The 17,589-nt window shown below is 37.7% G+C and overlaps 2 protein-coding genes across 3 annotated transcripts; both read left to right on the forward strand.

Annotated features, from left to right (window-relative positions):
- Positions 1-3,467: 3,467 nt before the first annotated feature.
- On the forward strand, positions 3,468-7,574 carry LOC111611455 (cytochrome P450 2K1-like). 2 transcript variants are annotated; one of them, XM_023348281.1, is made up of 10 exons: positions 3,468-3,651; positions 3,866-3,980; positions 4,046-4,208; positions 4,286-4,435; positions 4,512-4,672; positions 4,761-4,940; positions 5,287-5,428; positions 5,551-5,735; positions 6,626-6,767; positions 6,847-7,185. In XM_023348281.1, the coding sequence occupies exons 1-10, from the start codon at positions 3,560-3,562 to the stop codon at positions 7,032-7,034; spliced, it is 1,518 nt and encodes a 505-aa protein (XP_023204049.1). In that variant the 5' UTR covers positions 3,468-3,559; the 3' UTR covers positions 7,035-7,185. The 2 variants fall into 2 exon arrangements, with proteins under 2 accessions (XP_023204049.1, XP_023204048.1); XM_023348280.1 differs by lacking the exon at positions 3,468-3,651 and having other exon boundaries at positions 3,661-3,980; positions 6,847-7,574.
- A 2,011-nt stretch (positions 7,575-9,585) lies between these two features.
- LOC111611454 (cytochrome P450 2K1-like) lies at positions 9,586-16,090 on the forward strand. Its single transcript, XM_023348278.1, has 9 exons — positions 9,586-9,836; positions 11,351-11,513; positions 11,600-11,749; positions 12,271-12,431; positions 12,517-12,699; positions 14,031-14,172; positions 14,294-14,478; positions 14,571-14,712; positions 14,782-16,090. The coding sequence occupies exons 1-9, from the start codon at positions 9,630-9,632 to the stop codon at positions 14,967-14,969; spliced, it is 1,521 nt and encodes a 506-aa protein (XP_023204046.1). The 5' UTR covers positions 9,586-9,629; the 3' UTR covers positions 14,970-16,090.
- The last annotated feature ends 1,499 nt before the right edge of the window (positions 16,091-17,589 follow it).

A 17,589-nucleotide genomic window follows, 5' to 3' on the forward strand; every position in this document is an offset into this window, starting at 1 on the left:
CTGAAACCGCTTGAGGCACAGATAGCAATGTCTGCTGGCTTTGCACAGGTTGTGCTAAGGTGAGGATGTCATCTTTCTTGTCCTCATCATCTCCATCATCACCTCCTGCCATCTCCAAATGTGTGCTGATTTGGTCCATCACACCTTTAAGAACCTCCTCAAATCGTTTTCCGCTTCGCGTAGCTATGTTCTTCAACTCATCAATGTAATCCATGGGGGAACTGCTGCTACTCACTGCGGCTGCATATTCTGAAGCAAGAGAGGTAACATGAAATATCATATCTAATCTGGTTCGAGAAGGGTAATCATATGGGAAAAGGGGTTGTAATGCAATTAATGAAGAATCTTCTTCAAACTCGACAATCAGGTTTTTATAAAATGCACTTTGTGGATCATTAACATGAAAAACCTCCTTTACTGCACCATAACATTGTAAACGTTCAACTATCTCTTTTTCATCATCATCGCTCTGAGTGCCAGTAACTAACACAGATCGTTGCATGTTTAAACCCAACTGAGTAACGACATCCATTTTTCTTTTTTTTCCTTTTTGTTACTAACATCCAAATTAAAGATACTGTGGAGTTGTTCAATTATTCACCCATTACAAGACTCCTGGCTAGCTCGCCACTTGTAGCGCTTTCTTCACTGCGCAGCTCTGACTGCAAGTTGTAATATTAACCAGCTTATATAATTAGAACTAGGTACGATACGGAGTCATGATAATGGTGAATAATTAATACAACTGATGCAAAAGTAAAGTTAATACTGCTATTTATTGCAGTGGCTATAATAATAATAATAATAATAATAATACCAAAACAACAAAACAATAAATTTTCCAAAAAAACGGAAGGAGGGAAAAAAAAACAACCCAACAAAATAATTATTATAATCAGTGATATGTCAGAATCCAATAGAGTCCACAATAAGTCCAAAAGCAAAAAGGAGACAAGTATTTTCCCCTTGCAATACTCCTTAAGAGTTTTAGTTCATTTCCTGTAGGAAAAAATGCAGTTCCGTTTCCTACCACCAGGTGGTGGGTGGGTAGCTCGCCATCTTCCTTCGTCAAAGAGGTGAATCCAAGGAAGAAAAAAAACCTGACCTAAAAGGCCAGATAACACATTTAGTTCATTTGTACTAAAGGGGGGGGGCAATAAGACTGTTAAATACATTCTTCCTATATTTTAACAACATCAAGAAAAAAGAAATCCTTTTAAAAAGTGCACTTCATAATTCAAGTTCAAAATCAATTAAGTAATCTAATTAGCAATCATTACAAACAACTAATATTGAATCAAATCAATCGACTTAAAATGTGATTGATCAAAGTAGCTACAAACTAAATCATATTAGGTACCAAATTCCATTGTTGCACCAACATGGAGTGCAAACACCAATAAGAAATCATGAAAAAATAATCAAATCTAAAATTGAAAAACAAACCCTTAAATGTTAAAGGTGTGGTCTTTAATTCGGCTGCCATTAAGCAAGTAATAAGTAGAACAATTTGATGTGAGCCATTGATTGTCGAGTTGATTTCTAACGCTAACTAGCGGAGCAGAACGAAAATAATTCCCCGTTTTGTTTTATACTCACCGTCGAGTAATGATTGCCTGAGGAGGTATGGTAACTTGTTCGATTTTGGCAATAGATCACAACCTGAGTGGTTTAACGGGAGGCAACATTAGCGGCGCGATCAGTACAGCTATTATACAACAACAGTCAGATGACATTCAACACTCACCGCAAATCTTCAAGTCTCAAAGACAAAACAACCGATGAGTCAATCTAAGCGCTCTGGTTGTTTTATAAACAACCGATCAGACAGCCAACAATGAGCAGCAGCAATGTTTGGAGAAAAGAGGAGAAACCCGGAAGCACACAACAATCAATTTAAAGGGGCAGCTCAAAGGGAAGGTGATTGGGTCATGGTGGTCACCTGGGTTACACTATCTGCACACAGTAAAACTTCTTGTTAATACTGTAAGCAGTTACAAGCTGTAATCTACATCAGTGAGATGAATCCAGGAAACCAGCAAAAAATGGAGGCTTAGGAAAAAATGAACTGAACGTTGAAAACTACTAATAATATAAAGTTACCTGTAGTTTAAAAACTTGTATTCCTTCTGAATTCTATCTATGGGATAAAATGACACATAACTTATCAAGAAAAACAACAGAATGTTTTTTTTTTTTTAATGTTTTCAGGAAAAACTGAGAAACATTTATACTCTTCTAATTACTGAAGGTGATAAGAGAGCCAGAAATCAGCTTGATCCAAAAAACACATCAACTGTGCAAAGACTGGAGCAGAGTGACCTCGGCGCTGACATCAGCGCTGACATCACTGAGTCCTGCAAACACGAGACTAATGATCTTTTTATTACTCAGGCATCTGGGTAATAAAAAGATTAAACACACAGCTATGTAAGTAAAATGAAGATACCTGAGAGAATTCAACTTACAAGAGATGGAAAAATAATCTGGGCAAAATAAACATTCATGTTGAGCAACAAGAATATCAACGTTTACTGTAAATCTTTAACTTTGCAGCTCTATTAAACTTTGAACTAAATAAATTATTGTCAGCTGTTTCATAACAATCTAAACATGTTAGCCTGGATAGATTTTTCCCCTGAAGAATGAAAAATATAAATTGTCACAGTAGAATAACACAATATTAAAATTTGCAAAATATCAGAGAGATAAAATTATGCAATTTTAAAGAACTGCAAAATAAGATTAAGTTGTTAACTTTGACGTTAAAAACTGTAAAATGTTGGGCTGGCTGTAATAACCCATACATGGAGGACTTAGCCGTCGACACGGCCGTCACAGATTCGAGTCTCGGCCTGATGACCTTTGCCTCATATCTTCTCCCTCCCTCATTACACACATTCCAGTTTTGTCTCTCAAATGAAGGCCACACAGAGTCAATAAAACCTTTTAAAAAGCTGTAAAATGTGCCTTCAAACTGTCTGGAGAAAAATTTCCTCTTTAGGTTTATGGTGTTTTTAAAACTATTAAAGATCAGAAATGTTTACAACTGAAGTTTGATTTTTTTAAAACATAAAATGCTTTGCAAAGAAAATGTCACTAACTCTTAAAAGGGAACAATAAAAGCAATTTTTTCAGTCTGGGTCTGGTGGGACTCTTTAGTGCTTTTATTTTGAAGGTTTAGAATCCTGGTGCTGTCTAAGATCACGTCTCCAAGAAAACAAAACATCTTCTGTCTGGTTTCAATGCAGTGGAGCACAAGATCTACTCAACCAGTCACACTATATGCGGTGATCCACCTGGCAAAAGTTAATATAAACCTTTAAGGACCACCAGAACCTTCAAGGCTCATTTTGTTTTAGTTTTTTAATATGCACAGCTAACTTGGGTTGTTTCTGACATCTGATATGAAATACTGCAAATACATTGTAATGTTCCAAACTGCCTGCTGTAAACCACATGCTCCACCTCCACCTGTACCTTGGACTTTGCTTCAAATCAAATACATGTCCTACAGTAAAGCTGGTGCACAGCAGCAGGTATTAAACGTGTTGCAGTGATGGGAGCGATGGAGGTTTTTCTCCAGTCATTCAGCCCAGTTTCAGTTTTAGGTTCTGTGGTTTTAATCCTCATTGGGTTTCACTTTTTCTTCCTGTTTATGAGTGTTACGTAAGACTTGTGTCGTTATAAAACTGCTCTCTGACTCATTTCAACACAACAGCGTTGCTCTCTTTAGTGAAAGCAGTTTGATCCTGTGTACGGTTTGCTTTAGTATCATGGGAATGTTGGATATTTTGCTCCAGGACTCCATTTCTTTCTCTCTGTTTGTGGGTCTTGTAGTTCTTCTGATTTATTTCACTGCCTCATCAATATTCAGATCCCAATGGCAGAAAAACGAGCCACCAGGACCCACACCGCTTCCCTTCCTTGGGAATATGCTGCAGATTGACTTGAAGAAACCCTACAAAACATTAATGGAGGTGAGACAGATACTTTTGTCCACTAAATTCTTTTTCCTTAAACCAATTTTATTTTCTTCTACTAGTTCTACAGGAAATATGGGCCAGTTTTCACTATTTATCTGGGTCCTAAAAAAGTGGTGGTCCTGGCAGGATACAAGGCAGTGAAGGAGGCGCTGGTCACCCACGACGATGTGTTTGGGGACAGAGATCCACTGCTGATTTTTCAGGAACTCAGTAAAGGACACGGTAATGACAGAAATGAGTAGGTTTTTAATCCTCAGCACCTTTTTTCAGTCCATTAATAATCTTGTTCTTTGCATAAGGCGTAATCTGGAACAATGGAGATGCTTGGAAAGAAATGCGCCGCTTCTCTTTGACCAACCTACGAGACTTTGGGATGGGGAAGAAGGTCTGTGAGGATAAAATCATTGAAGAATCTCAACACCTCATTGAAGTGTTTAAAAAACATAAAGGTAAAAAAAAATCTCACTAATGATATCTAGAGATGATGCAGCAAAATATATTCTGATTTCTTCCCCTGGACTCCAGGAAAGGCTTTTGATACATCCCAGTCCTTAGGCTACGCTGTCTCTAACATCATCTGCTCCATGGTTTATGGCAGCAGATTTGAATATGATGATCCAGAGTTTACATCTATGGTAAACAGAACAACTAAAGGTGCAATCATGTTTGGCTCTCCCTCAATACAAGTAAGTTTGCACTTTTATATTTTAAACCAGTTTAATTCTGCAGAATATTTATCTATTAATTAGAAAAACATTCTTCTCTATATCACAGGCCTACAATACCTTCCCCACACTTTTCAAAAGGAGTGCCAACAGAAGGATCCTTCTGGAGATGAATGCTGCCAGTCAAAAACAAAACCTTGCCCTCTTCAGTAATTTGAAAGAAACCCTCAACCCACAGATGTGCAGAGGATTAGCGGACGCCTTTCTGGTTCAGAAGCAGAAACTGGAGGTTAGGAGATGGAGAAACTTAGGAAATTGTTTAAAGTGTATGAAAAATATACCAACATTAACTTTGGTTCATCATTTCTAGTCATGTAATATTTGTTATGCATGTGACAGTGAGGCAGTAATAGACTGTCAGGTTTAACTGAAGCAGTTAACCAATGTCAGAAGGCTGGTTGTTTTTCTACAGTGTTGGAAAAAAATATAATAGATCGATCATATTGGTAAACGGGGCGCCGTTATGAAGAAACAAATCCAGCTAAAGTTATTTTCTAAGTATTAATTTAAGATACATTTGTTTAGACTGCATGAAGCTGCATCACATCCAGCTGCTGTTCTGTGTTTGTGTGCAGGAAGCTGGAGTTGTTAACAGTCAGTTCCATGATGACAACCTTTACACAACCGTCTTAAACCTGTTTGCTGCTGGTACTGAGACCACCTCCACTACACTCAGGTGGTGTCTCCTGTTCATGGCCAAGTTCCCACAGATACAGGGTAAAGATCTCTGCTCTCCACACAAACACACAAACAAGCTGCTTCAACAGCAAATTACCACTGCAACCAAACTGGGATTTCCTGAGAATGTAATCAGTTGATCTGTTTTCTTTCTCAACAAGACAAAGTTCAGGAAGAGCTGAGGCAAGTCATAGGAGACCGTCAGGTTCAGGTGGCAGACAGGAAAAACCTTCCTTACACTGACGCCGTTCTCCACGAAACCCAGAGGATGGCAAGCATCATTCCAATGTCACTTCCACACAAAACCACTCGGGACATCACATTCCAGGGTCATTTCATCAAGAAGGTAGGACTGGGTGAAATACGTTTTATAAAACAGCAAAGATCTCCTGTCTGAGTCCTTTCAGTTGGTCAGTTACTGCTTTCAAACTCAACCCAAAGCAGCTATTAAGCAACATAATTTATTTTGTGGAGCCATTTCACTGCTGTTGGTTGTGTATGTAATAATGACAGAGGAAGACTCCCTCATCAGTTTAATCTTCACATCAAATTAAAGATGAAGATGGAGAGAAACTCTTTACCGTCAGAAATAACACGAGGCTTTCAGCTTTGAAAGCTGCTGAGCTATTAGCTGCTAGTAGCAATTTTTGTTGCCGGCTTTCTTTACTAGCAGTAAAAGTGCAATGTGCAATGCAAAGATGGATGTTGGGTTGAAAAGTGACTGCAAATTGTTCAACTTCAATTCAAATTATTTGGGAGAGAGTTGAAACTCAGGAGTGTTGCTGAACATGAATCCACAGACAGACAGAAAAGGTCAAACATTAGGAATGACGTCCCAAGGCCCCGACCTCAATATTTGTGGATCATGTTCAAAAACTAGATCTGGGTCAATAAACCAATCAGTTTATTAGAAATCATGCAATTCTCCTAAGATTTGTCTAACATCCCCTCAGTACTTACATAGTTTTACAAAAAATTGGGAAGATGATATTATTCGTAAATGTTACAATGATGACATCAGGTGTGACATATCTCCTATCTCCCTGTCATTTGTGTTTAGTGTGAGCATTAACTGCTCTAAAAATGGCTAAAGATTACATTAGCATAATAAGTACAGGTTAATACCACTTTGAAAATGTTAGCCAGCAAGATTTACACTCTAAACAGTCCTTCACAGTAAATACAGTCCTAGCAGCAACGTTTGTTTCAGCCGGTAATCTGGTGTGATTTCTGCAGGGAACTACAGTTTATCCTCTACTGATGTCTGTCCTCTGTGATGAGACTGAGTGGGAAAAACCTCACACCTTTTACCCTCCACACTTTCTGGACAAGGATGGAAAGTTCAGGAAGCGAGATGCCTTCATCCCATTTTCTGCAGGTTTGTAGGTTGATTAAAGCCTGTTCAGATTAAATATGTTGATAAAATGTCATACTAATATTATATTTGTCCCTCTCAGGTCGCAGGATTTGTCTCGGAGAGAGTCTGGCCAGGATGGAGCTCTTCATTTTCTTCTCCACCCTCCTGCAGCACTTCCATTTCTCTCCTCCACCTGGAGTTTCAGAGGATGAACTAGAGCTGACGCCGCACACGGGCCTCACGCTCACACCGTTACCTCATGAGCTCTGTGCTGCTTCCCGCATGTGACGAAAATAAACATGTTTCTATGTGTGGAGGCTGTGAGGCAAAGATTATCAACAAACTACATGAAATAAACATTTTATTTCTATGTGTAATCATCAGACTGTGATAAAAGTGTATTAAACACCAACATCCAAAAATCATATTTTTGGTGATAGATATGAATTCAAACAAATATTTTTGGAATTGCTTCCTTTTTTTTTTTTAAATGACTTTATATGTCACAGCAGACAAATGGTTCAACAGACACACTCACTGATTTATTATGGACAGTTTATCTAGGGATTTGAACAAAGAGAAAATATGTTACTTGTTTAAAAAGAGCATCAGAATGTGGAAGAGAAATTATTAATATGACTTTTAATGTCTCAACACACACACACACCAAAACACATGACTGGTCATGTCACCATATGAACAAACCAATCATTGTGATTTTGTTGACATGTCATTGTTTCAGACAGAATATGATCTCACTGTGAAATAATAATGATTTCCCTGCTGAACTGGACCAGACCTCAGAGCCTGAATAAAACTGGCAACAGAGTGTTAGCATCCAGCATCAGGAGCTAATGTTAGCTCTATTTATCTTTTATGGACTGAAATAATCCATCTTTATACATGAAAATAAAAAAACAAACTAAAAGATTACAAACTTAAAGATAAGTATCTGAACTAAATCTATTTGCAAAACCTCACTTTTTTCTAAGTGTTTCAACTACATACTGTTAACAACAATATGAGGAAATGCTGCACCTGTCCACTAGGTGGCAGCTGAGCAAAATAAAAACACCTCAGATCATAAATGATCTAAGAAAATACAAATAAATGTTTGTAAAATATGACAATAACAAAACATGTCCTTCTATCGCTCTAAGTATTTACATGCTACAGTCTACACCAGGAAATGAGCAAAAAAAACAAAGGAAAAAATGACCTGAGCATCAAGAACTAACATAAAGTTTCCTCTGATTTTCTACCTGAACTGTATTGATTTTTCATCAGTAACGTTCCTCTGGTTTAAAAGCTTGTACCCTATCGGTATCCCTGTGATATTTTACAAATCAACAAATTCTGTCTCAAGTTAAAAATATCAAGTGTAAAATGTAACATTTTAGCTCTGGTGTGACCTAAAAGATCAGGATTCAGCTTCCAAGGGATGGAAAAACAGTCTGCGCTAAATAAACATTCATGTTGTGCAACAAGAATATCAAAGTTTACTGTGAATCTTTTACCTTGGTAATCTATTATACTTTGAACTAAATAAATGATTGTCAGACGGTTCAGAACAGCTCAAACATGTTTGCATATAATGCAGCACAACATCCTCAGCCTGGATAGTTTCTTGTTTTTATTTTTTATTTTATTTTTATTTTTTGCAATAAAGTGCAAGTTTTAATATCTGTCGCCTTAAGATTATTTAATCTTAAGGTGACAGAATAAAACAATATTAAAACTTGAACTTTAGGGCCAAATATTGGAGATATATGATTATGCAGTTTAGAAGAAGTGCAAAATAAGATTAAACTGCTCACTTTGAAGTCAAAAACTGTAAAATGTTGCAACTTCAGGGATCATAAAATGTCTTAGGAAACAGACTAATTTTAAAAAATGTTTTTGTTAGTTTGGGTATGACTCTGTAGAAATGAGATTTTTTCTTATGAAGGTGTAGAAACCTGATGCCGTCTAAGATCATATTGAAACAGGACAAAACAGAGGGCAAAACACCTAAACTGTCTGGTTTCAATGCAGTGGAGCAAACGATCTACATGCAGTTATAAACTTAACAAATCCTAATATAAATGTATATTTATACATACATATAGGTTCTGGTGGTCTATAGCCACCACAACCTTTAGGGTCTGAAAACATTTTCTGTGGAAAGAGTCAAAATCACATGTGAGCATTTCATGTGTGTTCTCCATGCAGGAGACATTTTAATGTTGTGTTTACCCAGAAAGACTGAACTGAAGGGCTTGGTGTATCTGAAAAAAACTGCAGGCATCCGATCAAAGATGTGGCGTCCTTTTATTATCATTCAACTTACAATTCTTGATGCAGCAAAACAAACCAGTAAACAGAAAATATCAAACTTAGAACTCCTTTCTGATAATACAGTTGCTACAACTACTGAACTACTGCAAAAACTATATGAAAAACATGTTCTGCCCCGTTCTAGAACATTCCCACCCATTAAGGCTCTGATAGGTTGTTGTCGACCATGATTGACAGGCAGACCAGCCAATCACGGTTCAGACAAGCCTACAAGGCGAAGTCCAGCGAAGCTGTGGTATTTTCCACAAAGACGTTTCCATGAAGTAATTAGAAAAGGTATGTGCATGTGTGTTTTTGAAGAGTGTTAAACTTCAAAAAATTTTCTTTTGGCTCATTTTGTTTCTTAATATGCACAACTTACTTGGGTTGTTTCTGACATCTGATATAAAATACTGCATATACATTTTTTTGGAAAAAAAAAATCTGAACTGCCTGCTGCAAACCACATGCTCCACCTCCACCTGTACCTTGGACTTTGCTTCAAATCAAATATATGTCCTAAAGTAAAGCTGGTGCACAGCAGCAGGTATTAAACGTGTTGCAGTGATGGGAGCGATGGAGGTTTTTCTCCAGTCATTCAGCCCAGTTTCAGTTTTAGGTTCTGTGGTTTTAATAATCATTGGGTTTCACTTTTTCCTCTCCAAGTCCAGACCTCAGGGCCACAGACAGGGACCACCAGGACCAAAACCCCTTCCCATCATTGGCAATCTGCTGCAGCTCGATGTTAAGAGACTTGACCAAGCATTCCTGAAGGTGAGACACAACTGATCTCAACATTCCTCTCTACTATATTTCATGTATTTTTGCAATTTACTTTCTTTTAAACTATTATATATCTTGTTTTTTTATCCATCCTTGCCCAGAACAAAAAATGGGCCCCTGTTGCACTAAAACCTGATTATGTTAAAGGACTTATATGCTGTAACTAATAGTATTCTAGTATTATGAAGGAAATCCAGTCATCACAAGGGCATATTCTAGGTCAGGTGATCTGACTTATCAAACATTGCAGTTTATTTTATTATTCAAAGTTTTCTATCTAAGGAAACCGAGCAGATTGAATCAAGACATTAACTTTGCAGCAACCCATCATACTGAGCATGCATGCAGTGACAGAGAAGATCAAAACTCCCCTTAAACAGCATGCAGTGACAGAGAAGATCAAAACTCCTGGTTCTGCCAGGTTCAGCAGAACCAGAACCTGGCTCAGACAGGCTGGCTGGGCAGCTTGGCAGACTCTGTGGTTTCCTGCTCCATTCTTCACTGTGTTAGGGGGGGATGTCAGTCCTGCTGCAGCACCAGCAGGACTGACATTATAGTAATTATAGTAACAATTATAGTAACAAAAACACACAATTTCATTATAAAGTTGTGATTTTTTTTACGATAATATATATTTGATGTATGTAGATATCATTTTTTATATGGGAATAAAAAAGAAAAAAGAAATTGCTCTTGGGGGCCCCCTGGTGGCCGCGGTATGTCACGCTTGATCCAGACCTCCAAAGGTCTGGTAGAAGATAAGTTAGTTAAACAACGTTGCATAAAAGGACTTACCCTTCAGGAAGAGAGAAAAGAAAGATGAAAATAGAAAAAGAGCCCAGCATCAGGTTTCAGTCAAACCTCTCACTGTAGAGCAGAAGAGGACAGAGGCTGATTTTTAAACCTTTGCTGAGGAAGATAAGATCAGGGGATAAGATCAATCTGTATGGAAGTATCGGCCAATCATGGTACTATGAATGTATCTGTATGTTATACTGTACATGCATATAGGCTATAATGTAAACATCTCTATCAGAGATGCAATAAGTTCATAATAAGTGTGTAAATGATCTAATCATCTGATTGTTGATTGCAGCAATCCAGATTATTAGCAGAAATAGAGGGCCCCAAAAGCAAGATTTGCTTAAGGCCCTATGGAAGCTTGGGCCGGCCCTGGTGGGAATACATGTCTGGGTTTGTGGGAATGGGGGAGACATCAGAGATCCTTGGGGGGCTGGGACTGTTTTGTCTCAACTGTACCATCTGGACTTTTTCTGGGCCTGTCTCTGGATTGGGTCAGGGACTGGACACCAGGTGTGGGGGTTTTCCACAACCCCAATGTCTCCTTGCTATCATGGTCGAGGCTGTGGATAGACTTGGGGCCTTGTGAGCCATTTGGGGTTGGGGCTGGCATTCTCTAAGGGTCATTTGATTTTTGGATTACTGCTCCTAATTATAGTGGCTGGCCCTTATAATTTGCATTTTCTTTATCTCTTTCATCATAGCTTTCTAAGACGTATGGATCTGTGTTCACTGTCCACATGGGACCAAAGAAGACAGTGGTCCTCACAGGGTATAAGACGGTGAAAGAAGCATTTGTCAGTTATGCTGAGGAGTTTGGAGAACGGGAAGCACCCATCGTGGCTAAAGAAGCAAACCTGCATCACGGTACAGGTTTACAATTTCAGACAAGTAATGCTTCACATGTAGAGAAGTTAGTTTGCTGATTTATCTTATTAAACTGTTTTAAACAGGTATTGTATGGGCCAATGGAGACTCCTGGAAGGAAATGCGCCGCTTTGCTTTGACCAACCTGAAGGACTTTGGGATGGGAAAGAGAGTATGTGAGGAGAAAATCATTGAGGAATGTCACATCCTCATCCAGAAGTTGAAGGAGTTTAAAGGTAACAGCAGTAAGAAATAAGATATTTATTGAAGAAGAGCACATGTATTTAAGTTTTCAATAAAATGATTGAGTTTTGTGGCTCATTGTGAGACGTTTTGTGCAATCTGTGTCCTACGTATCATGGAAAAAGGCCAGAGATTTTTCAATTGTGGAATCAGTGCAAAAGTTTCATGGAGGAGTCAAGATTACTGGACATTTATAGTCAAACTTTTCCCTAATTCTGTCAACAAATATAAAAACATACTTGGTATTGTACAGGAGAACTAAGGCCCAAAAAATCTTGAATATATTTTTTATACTGTAGTTGCTTAAGTAGTTTTTATTTTTACTTTTTTAAATGCTAATCTAGAATGACTAATTGTTGGCAGATTTCCCCATGAAAAGTTTTTCTTTATCTTGAGGCATTATAGTTAACTGCTGCTGAGAGTTACTCTTTGCAGTCCAACGTCAAAGTAAAACAATTCTCTGAATAGAGTTAATAAAGTGTTGAATAATGATTTTCTGGTTCCTTTGTTGCAGGTGAAGCTTTTGATTTGTCCCAACATATAAACTATGCAGTTTGTAATGTAATCTGCTCCATGGTTTATGGCAAAAGATTTGAATATGATGATCTAGAGTTCACTACCGTTGTAAATCGAACAAACCAAGTCATTCAACTGTTGGGCTCGCCAGCAATAAAGGTGTGACTGGACTGTTTTAAAGCATAAAATCTGCTAACATTGGACTGAACAGAGAAGTCACTGTTTATGTTGTGTTCATCATCAGCTGTACAACATGTTCCCAAAGATTGGCAAGCTGGTGTTTTCAGCCAGAAAGAAAATGAGCGATATATTTGCTGCCAATGAACAGCATTATCTGATGCTGCTGAACCGTTTGAAAGAGACTCTCAGTCCACAGATGTGCAGAGGAGTTGCAGACGCTTTCCTCATCCGTCAACAGCAACTCAAGGTCAGAACCTATGTTACATAATTTACTGTTTATTCTCTCAGGACGCTGACAAGCTAATCAACCACTGCTGGAGTTCAGGCCACCGGTTATGAATAATCACAAAATAAACATCCATAAAACCATAAAACCATAAAGAAATGGTTTGTGGTTTGTAGGAAACACACAAATGTCTGTTTACCACAAACAGGGAAATGTCTGAGTATTGATGTTCCTGATATTAGTGGAGCTGTTGACAGCTGGTTGCCATGGCAACGGGGGTGTCTGTGGGATAAGAGTGAAGCTGAGTGGTTGAAAGTTGTTCTTCACTTGTTCTACTGTTATTTGCTTTTTGTTGTGAAACACTGAAGCCCGACTAATTCCTAAAAGTTCAATGAACAATGAAAACTGGACTAATAGGGCGTCCCGTGGTGGCGTAGTGGTTAGCGTGACCCGTATTTGGAGGCCTTGAGTCCTCGTCACGGGTTCGACTCCCGGACCCGACGACATTTGCCGCATGTCTTCCCCCCTTTCCTTCCCCGTTTCCTGTCATCATATAAGGGACACTAGAGCCCACAAAAGACCCCCTGGAGGGTAAAAAAACCCAAAACAAACTGGACTAATTGCCTTGTATTCATAAGTCATCAAGTAAGAAAAAAATACTTCAAAAAGTATTTATTGGAATGTCCCTTTCAGTGGCAATTATGTCAATTTTCATGAATTGTCCAGTATAAAAAAATAAATTGGTTTAGCTTTCTTTTGCAGCTTGAAAGAACAGACAGAAACCAAACTATTGGTAGATTCATTTCTAGAAAGAAAACAAGTTTACATATCAAAACTTCGGCAGATTTAATCTAAGCCACATTTTAGAGATAAAAAATGAGGCCTGTTAGCCTTTGCTCAGCCAAACATTTTTGTGACAAATTCCAGCACAAAAACATTTTTCAATACTGAACCATCGGACCAGTCTGCTTGTGGACTCAGTCGGTAGTAATGGTGCCAGTGACACTAGCTATAGCTGCTAATAGTCACTGTCTTATCCAGTAATGTATATCAATGGTGCTCACCCTGGATGCATGACTGGCACACGTGGTGCTCCAACCCCGAAGCTCCAACAGAATCGGCGCCTATGATTTCTCCATAATATACTGTATATCTACTGTATATCCGTCTTTTTCACACCACTAATAAAAATCATTCTTAATACACTACTAAGAAAGCTATTTTACTACAATATTTTATATACCTTCTACTTGAGCTAAGCAAATGGGAAAGTACTTTAGCATGACATGCGTTAGCCTTTGACTACACATCGAACCGTTTTGGTTTTTAAAATCTCAGCTGATCTTCTGCAGGAATCTGGGATCACCGACAGTCTCTATCACAACGACAACCTGCTGGTGACAGTCATGAACCTGTTCGCTGCTGGAACTGAAACTACATCAACTACCCTGAGATGGGCATTCCTGTATATGGCCAAATATCCAAAAATACAAGGTCAGGAACATCTAGTTCTAGATTATGTAAAAATAGAACAATGTGCTACAGAACTTATGGTTTCTGCAGATTATTTAAAGAGCTGTTGTATCCTTGTCATTTATTGACTTTGATCTTTCAGACCAGGTCCAGCAGGAGCTGAGGAATGTGATTGGAAGTCGGCAGGTTCAGGTTGAAGACAGACAGAACCTGCCTTTTACAGACGCCGTCATCCACGAGATACAGAGAATTGCCAACATTGCTCCTTTGGCAATTCCTCACAGGACTAGCCAAGACGTCACGTTCCAAGGTCATTTTATTGAGAAGGTGAGAAATTAGGCTTGATGGTGCACTATCAACAGCTATTCCCTATATTTCAACATACAGCATATAAATGATGACTGATTTGTGGTTTTTAGGGAACTCCAGTAATTGCTGTTTTAACGTCCGTCCTGCAAGATGAGAGCGAATGGGAGAAACCGAACGTCTTTTATCCAGGCAACTTCCTCAGCAAAGATGGGAAGTTCCTCAAGCGAGACGCCTTCCTGCCTTTTTCAGCAGGTTGGACTGATTATTGTCTTATATAGATCCTTACTCTACAGGCATTGGCTGAGGATGTGTTTCTAATAGGTCGCAGGGTTTGCCTTGGAGAGAGTCTGGCCAGAATGAAGCTTTTCATCTTCTTCGCCACGCTCCTGCAGCACTTCCGATTTTCTCCTCCACCTGGAGTTACAGAGGAAGAACTCGATCTAACTCCACGAGTTGGTGGTACTCTGAGCCCTCAACCTCACACGCTCTGTGTTATCCCTTTAAATTAAGGAGGAACCTACAGTATATGTGAAAAAAATGGTACTTTATACCTAACAGAAATCAAAGTAAATGTCCTAAAATAGAGAAAATTTGTTTTTAATGTGAAATCTTTACTCCACAAATATCCACCATCAATCACCATCACCATGTATTCAGATGTTTTGTATCTTCATCAAGTCAAAGTTATTATTTTTGGACAAGCTAAGCTAACTTTCAATGACATTTTGTGCTGTGAAATGAATGATGGTTATGCTGGACCTCCAGCCTTGTACGAGTCAAACTGCAGGAGTTTAGTGTATAACTGCTGAATCAACAATCCACTGCATTTAAAACAATTTGATTCCATCAGTAGGAAGAGGAGGAGTTTCAGGAAAGAAAGTCTGTGATGGAAAACTTAAAACTCTGCAGCCAAGACAAACACACCCTCGCTGCAGCATCGCTGCATCAGGACAGGATCTGTCTTTCACTCGTCGTTCGTTTGGGCGACATCAGCAAAACCTGAAACCTAAAAATCGATTCTACAAAAGGTAATGGATATCCAATTCAGTCAAACTATAGACCATTGCTTCATCAAAATAAAGTTGTGTCTTTGCACTGTGAAATAATACCTGGAATGCATACAAAGTGTCAATTAGTGTAAATTAATCTTCATTCATTTAGAGCTTAGTACAATCCCTGGTCTTTACATATTCATACAAATTACTATAGATCTTTCTATGGGTTATTTCATCTTTTATTGCTTAAATCTGTGTTAGGTTAAACTAAGTAACACTCTCCAAATGTATTTGTCTGAACAGACGGTTACTTGATTTTGTGTGTTTATAGTAAAATTCAAAACAAAAAGGTTAATAGAAATGTTTTATGTTCTACAAAGTAAATTGAAGAATGTCTGTTAATGTAGTTAAAATCTTTACATTTCAGAGAAGAGGACATCTTTCCCAATCTGTTTTTCAGTCAGTCCTGCCAAGAATGACTTACTTCTCCTCCTATATTTAACCTAGGCAAAATTGTTCTTTCAGGTCCAGTAGCTCAAACATTAGTGAGAGAATCTGTTCGCATAAGAGCTTTACTAAGAAATGATGAAATGCCTAAGATGTACATACCTATTAAAATTTAACATTGAGTAATATTTGTCTGTTTTTATTACATATTAAGCCTTTCGTTCACATGAACTCAATCTAATACAAAGTGATCTGTGACTAATAGCAGCAGATCTGAGGTTATTCAGAGACTTTAAAGGACTGTCATTGTTTCATTGTTGCATGGTTTCTCATAATATTGCATGACATATTTTAATAAATTAATTCATCATTTCAAAAGTTTCCTGCTTATAAGGAAGAAATATGTTTGGATTTAATGGATCAATTAAATTATCTTGTAACCAGGTTGCTATGTATTGCAAATTTTTTGCTCAGGTCCCTCTTGAAAATGAGATCTAGATCTCAGCGGGGTTTACCTGATTAAATAAAGGAATATATATATATATAGAAATATATATAGGAATATTTATAAATCCATTAAATTGATCCATTAATTCAATGTAATCAATTTCCATTGAATTAATAAAAATTAATTCAATGGAAATTTATTTATTTCCAGTAATCGATTACTTTTTTAATCGATTATCAGCGATTAAGAAAGTAAATATTACTCTTCAAACTACACCACTTACTCCATTTGACCACAAAGTGGCAGCAAAGATTATCTACTTCCAAACTGCAGGTCTTTGTGTTGATCTGTTTCTGTTTCATCTCTATGCTGCTGATTCCAACAAAAATATTAGAAAATGCAGCTTCTGTCCACTAGGTGGCAGCTGAGCAAAGTAAAAACAACTCGGATCATAAAATGTCTAAAGAAAATACCATTGTTGTTTGCAGACTATCTGCACACAGTAAAACTTCTTGTTAATACTGTAAGCAGTTACAAGCTGTAATCTACATCAGTGAGATGAACCCAGGAAACCAGCAAAAAATGGAGGCTTAGGAAAAAATGAACTGAACGTTGAAAACTACTAATAATATAAAGTTACCTGTAGTTTAAAAACTTGTATTCCTTCTGAATTCTATCTATGGGATAAAATGACACATAACTTATCAAGAAAAACAACAGAATGTTTTTTTTTTTTTAATGTTTTCAGGAAAAACTGAGAAACATTTATACTCTTCTAATTACTGAAGGTGATAAGAGAGCCAGAAATCAGCTTGATCCAAAAAACACATCAACTGTGCAAAGACTGGAGCAGAGTGACCTCGGCGCTGACATCAGCGCTGACATCACTGAGTCCTGCAAACACGAGACTAATGATCTTTTTATTACTCAGGCATCTGGGTAATAAAAAGATTAAACACACAGCTATGTAAGTAAAATGAAGATACCTGAGAGAATTCAACTTACAAGAGATGGAAAAATAATCTGGGCAAAATAAACATTCATGTTGAGCAACAAGAATATCAACGTTTACTGTAAATCTTTAACTTTGCAGCTCTATTAAACTTTGAACTAAATAAATTATTGTCAGCTGTTTCATAACAATCTAAACATGTTAGCCTGGATAGATTTTTCCCCTGAAGAATGAAAAATATAAATTGTCACAGTAGAATAACACAATATTAAAACTTGCAAAATATC

Source organism: Xiphophorus maculatus, chromosome 15 (assembly GCF_002775205.1).
Source record: "Xiphophorus maculatus strain JP 163 A chromosome 15, X_maculatus-5.0-male, whole genome shotgun sequence".
NCBI lineage: Eukaryota > Metazoa > Chordata > Actinopteri > Cyprinodontiformes > Poeciliidae > Xiphophorus > Xiphophorus maculatus.

What these genes read in the sequence shown, in the direction of transcription:
- LOC111611455 (XM_023348281.1), top strand. Translation starts at nt 3,560, where the DNA reads ATGGGAGCGATGGAGGTTTTTCTCCAGTCATTCAGCCCAGTTTCAGTT. An exon ending in CCTACAAAACATTAATGGAG is followed by an intron (nt 3,981 to 4,045) that starts GTGAGACAGATA and finishes TTCTTCTACTAG; the next exon opens with TTCTACAGGAAATATGGGCC. An exon ending in CTTCATCCCATTTTCTGCAG is followed by an intron (nt 6,768 to 6,846) that starts GTTTGTAGGTTG and finishes TGTCCCTCTCAG; the next exon opens with GTCGCAGGATTTGTCTCGGA.
- LOC111611454 (XM_023348278.1), top strand. Translation starts at nt 9,630, where the DNA reads ATGGGAGCGATGGAGGTTTTTCTCCAGTCATTCAGCCCAGTTTCAGTT. An exon ending in TTGACCAAGCATTCCTGAAG is followed by an intron (nt 9,837 to 11,350) that starts GTGAGACACAAC and finishes CTTTCATCATAG; the next exon opens with CTTTCTAAGACGTATGGATC. An exon ending in AGAAGCAAACCTGCATCACG is followed by an intron (nt 11,514 to 11,599) that starts GTACAGGTTTAC and finishes TGTTTTAAACAG; the next exon opens with GTATTGTATGGGCCAATGGA.